Here is a 5,000-nt window from a genome sequence, read left to right as displayed (position 1 = left end):
ATATGGGGGAGGGGTTATGCGATGAGAGGAGTTTAGTTGAGCAACCTGCAGGGTGATGTCTCACATGCCAAGAAAAATAAACGTGTAGATGTGTCAACATGTAAACAAATAAACGTGTTGATGTTTCAGCATGTAAACAAGCAACAGCATGTCAGTGAGCTGAACACACACAACGTCATGCCGTCATGTTTACACAGATGTACCCAGAACCCGCCAACACACACACACACACACACACACATACATACATACACACACACACACACACACACACACACACACACACACACACACACTCACTCACTCACTCACACACACACACACACACACACACACACACACACACACACACACACACAAACACTCACACACACACACACACACACAAACACACACCTGTAGGCAGACGGCCATGTTGACCCTGCAGCTGAAGGCGGTGCTGACGGCTCGAGGGTGGAGTCCGAGGTCTCTGAAGAGTTTGGAGAAGGAGAGCGAGAGGGACAGTCGTGGGCGCTCCTCCGCCACCACCACACACGTGCGCACGCGCGACAGGTCCACCCCACGACCCTGAGGACACACACACAGGACACACACACACACACACACACACACACAGGACACACACATATACACACACACACACACACACACACACACACACACACACACACACACACACACACACACACACACACATTTTAGGCTAGAGGAAAATAGTCATGCATCAGTCCAAGGATATATGGATGCAATTCATTATGTTTTCTATGTTATTACATCAAATAAGTGGGTTACACTTTACTTGACAGTATCGACATAAGAGTGACATGACACTGTCATGAATGTGTCATAAACAAGTCATAAATGTTTAATGCTTCTGTTAATAAGTGACATTCGGTTTTTGTCATAACAAGTTAGGGTTAGGTTTAGGGTTAGAGGTTAGGGTTCATGTGTCATGACAGTGTCATATGTTCATGACTGTGTCATGTAACTCTTATGTCGATACTGTCAAGTAAAGTGTTACCAATAAATGTTCAAAAAACTAACAAGTCAAAGACAATCTTTCTGGGATCATAGAAGAGATAAGTATCTTGCATTGTTCCTCACTATGATTCTGGTGAGCTCTACACAAGTGATACACATGACGTGTGAGATTATAGGATAGCTATCTAGAAGGAACTCTCTCCAGAGTACGTGTGAGATTAGGGGATAGCTATCTAGAAGGACCTCTCTCCAGAGTACGTGTGAGATTACGGGATAGCTACCTAGAAGGAACTCTCTCCAGAGTACGTGTGAGATTACGGGATAGCTACCTAGAAGGAACTCTCTCCAGAGTACGCGTGAGATTAGGGGATAGCTACCTAGAAGGAACTCTCTCCAGAGTACGCGTGAGATTAGGGGATAGCTACCTAGAAGGAACTCTCTCCAGAGTACGCGTGAGATTAGGGGATAGCTACCTAGAAGGAACTCTCTCCAGAGTACGTGTGAGATTACGGGATAGCTACCTAGAAGGAACTCTCTCCAGATGACGCGTGAGATTACAGCAGTGGTGGAATGTACTTCGTTACTGTACTTAAGTACATTTTTCACGTATTTGTACTTTACTTAAGTAGAATCTATAGTGCATACTTTTGACTTATACTTCGTTACATTTTGCAGCAAGTATCTGTACTTTTACTCGGCTACATTTCTACAACACCATCGCTCCTTTTTATGTTAGGCTACATTTTATGATCAGTTTTTTTGTCTCTGACAAACACGTTTGTTTTACCAGGGGGCTGGGTTGAGATTCTAGAGTGCTACTTGCCCTGCTTCTAAATGTTTGAAACATAAGCTTCTAGTCTAGACCAGGCAAAGCGTGAGCTTGTAGCCATCTGCATTCGGTAGGCTATATTCACCAGACCCATGGCGACACTGTACATGCAACTGTGTTCTATGCCTTTCTCTGTCTATTATCTGCAGCGATAGGGCCTCCTCTCCGATGAGATTGCGAGTCCGAGGAGCAGTGAAGTTACAGGCTATGCCCATGCTTCTGTCACATGTCTGATCATTTGCGGCACAAATGAATGGTAGACTATTATAAAACCGCTGGCCGAAAAAAACAGATTAGGAAATATTTCGTAATTGTGTATAATCAAATAAAGAGGCATAGCCTAAAATTGGGGGGGAATAATGTACAAGTGAAACCGAACCTTATCATAAAGACACCTTTCTCAACAACTTTTCTGTTCAATCGGGACCAGCAGAATTGGCATTAGGATCAATCGGCCGTTTTCCTTGTCTACCCTGTTAAACTTCAGGCTCTCGAGTTTTGCTGAATGATATTAAATTAACTCAGCAGATCACCCTAGTAGATAACCAGAATTACATTCTCCAGAATTGTAAGTCAGAATGTAAACTGGGCCACAGATGGTAAGCACAATTACATTAGCTTAAAACTATCTAGCCTAGTATAACCTAAAACTAGCTTAATTAAAATGTCACAGCCCATAATTATTTTTTTTTTATTAATAGATATTAAGAGAATAAATCATTATGCAAATACTTTTACTTTTAATACTTAAAGTACATTTAAAAGCAGGTAATTTTTACTTTTACTTAAGTAGGGTTGTCATTGTGGTACTTTTACTTTTACTAAAGTAAATATTTCTTTGCTTATTTGCTTATATACCCACGGCTGTCCTTAAACCCAACAGTAGGCCTAAATGAGCTAAATGGCATTAAACCCAACAGTAGGCCTAACTGAGCTAAATGGCATTAAACCCAACAGTAGGCCTAAATGAGCTAAATGGCATTAAACCCAACAGTAGGCCTAAATGAGCTAAATGACATTAAACCCAACAGTAGGCCTAACTGAACTAAATGGCATTAAACCCAACAGTAGGCCTAACTGAGCTAAATGGCATTAAACCCAACAGTAGGCCTAACTGAGCTAAATGGCATAGACTAGGTAGAGTAGCAACACACACTTGAGAGGTGCAACTCAGCAAATAAGCGCGGCATTAGCCTGCTGTTATTTATACTTAAACTAGCAGCCATGACCGCTGCACCACATGACAGCTGCAGGTTAAAAGCTGCGTGTGTGTGTGTGTGTGTGTGTGTGTGTGTGTGTACCTTGAGTGTGTGTGTCTGTCCCCCCAGGCTGCGTGTGCACAGCTCCATGACGCTATAGGAGCAGAATGTGTCTCTCACGCGCAGGTGGCTCACGGCACTCAGCCACAGAGACGCATTCTGCTCCAGATCACTGGGCGCAATCAGGATCGTCTGATGACCTGCGTACACACTACACACACACATACACACACACACACACACACACACACACACACACATACACGCACACACATACACGCACATACGTACACGCACATACACACACACATATACACACATATATACACACACACACACACACACACACACACACACACATGTACACACACACACACACAAACATACATTTGACTTCTTAATATGTATTCTCAAGTGTTTACAGAAATACTTAAAGGATAATTCCGGTATTTAGCACTTTGAGTCCCTTTTCTGGTTTGTTTTGGATGAACTAGACATTTTGACGATTGGTCCTGTCTCGACTTTTCTGACTCGTTTTGAATCGCCTTTACTGCTTCAGAGTGGCTGCCTACAGGCATGCACAAACATGTCCTTAAAACAACCCTTAACGTTCGTTTTGAAAACTGTGCAACTCACCGAGTGGTTAGTGGTGTTAGTTGATTATTAAAATCAAATATATCGGCACAATGTATGATTTCCAGCCGTCTTATTTGCTATTGTGGAACTATTTTTTTTTAACAAACCAGAAAAGGGACTCAACGTGCTAAATACCAGAATTTTACAAAATATACATGAGTAACTTCACAGGTGTAAATGATCTGCATCTCCGTTAACTAAAAGCTATAGTTTTTCATGACATGAAATAATCTTAGGCAGGTAGCCATGTTCACGTCACCTGAGTCAGACAGAAGACGGGTCCTGCTTGCTCTGTTGACGTATTTCTGGTGTATTTTATTTAACAGCCATAATATCGAAATGTTTCCGAGTAAAAAACACCCGGACCTCCGTTCATATGATTTGCACGCCTTCTTACAAAATACTACCAATGCATTTAACCGCAGAGTGTGTAATGTACACACCAACACACACACACACACACACATGAACACACATGAACACACATGAACACACACTCACACACACACACACCAACACACACACACACACACACACACACGTACCTGCAGAGACACCACAGCACGAAGCCCAGACCGCAGTAGGGGTCCAAACACACTGCCACCTCACGGGACGGGTAGAGCTCACACTGCAGCTTTACCGAGCGACACAACACACTCACGGCCCAGTGGGACATCTGAAACACACACACACGCACACACACACACACACACACACGCACACACACATCTTACATGCATGTATTAAATACTTATCAGGCATCATTTATCTGAATATGTGTGTATATGTGTGAGAGTATGTGAGTGAATGTGTGTGTGTGTGTGTGTGTGTGTGTGTGTGTTTGAGTTTGTGTGTGTGTGTGTGTATGTGTGTGTGTGTGTGTGTGTGTGTGTGTGTGTGTGTGTGTGAGAGTGTATGTATGTATGTGTGTGTGTGTGTGTGTGTGTGTGTGTGTGTGTTTGTGTGTGTATGCGTGTGTGTTTGAGTGTGTGTGTGTGTGTGTGTGTTTGAGTGTGTTTGTGTGTGTGTGTACCTTGACTCCTGCCAGCATGCCTGTAGTGGACACACTGAAGTCCAGATAGGCGAGTGTATCTGGGTCAGACGTCTTACATAGTAGAGGACAACGCTTCTTCGGGAGGTCATCTAACACACACACACACACACGCAGGTGCACACACACACACACACACACACACACACACACACAGACACAGACACACACACGCACACACACACAAATTGTATACATTTCCCATGAACACAGCAATTCAGATGTGCACATCTTCTTGTAAATC

The 5,000-nt window shown here is 43.2% G+C and overlaps 1 protein-coding gene across 3 annotated transcripts in view; it reads right to left on the bottom strand.

Annotated features, from left to right (window-relative positions):
* The window catches only part of LOC121693411 (disco-interacting protein 2 homolog C-like), a 77,952-nt gene that overhangs the window by 13,485 nt on the left and 59,467 nt on the right, over nt 1–5,000 (bottom strand). For all 3 annotated transcript variants that reach the window (XM_042072810.1, XM_042072809.1, XM_042072811.1), the window contains exons 29-32: nt 4,739–4,848; nt 4,251–4,381; nt 3,112–3,280; nt 397–567 (exon numbers count right to left, since the gene is read on the bottom strand). In XM_042072810.1, coding sequence (XP_041928744.1) covers nt 397–567; nt 3,112–3,280; nt 4,251–4,381; nt 4,739–4,848 — 581 coding nt within the window. The remainder of the gene's footprint in view (nt 1–396; nt 568–3,111; nt 3,281–4,250; nt 4,382–4,738; nt 4,849–5,000) is intronic.

Source organism: Alosa sapidissima, chromosome 19 (genome assembly GCF_018492685.1).
Source record: "Alosa sapidissima isolate fAloSap1 chromosome 19, fAloSap1.pri, whole genome shotgun sequence".
NCBI lineage: Eukaryota > Metazoa > Chordata > Actinopteri > Clupeiformes > Clupeidae > Alosa > Alosa sapidissima.
This window is presented reverse-complemented; position numbering and strand designations above follow the sequence as displayed.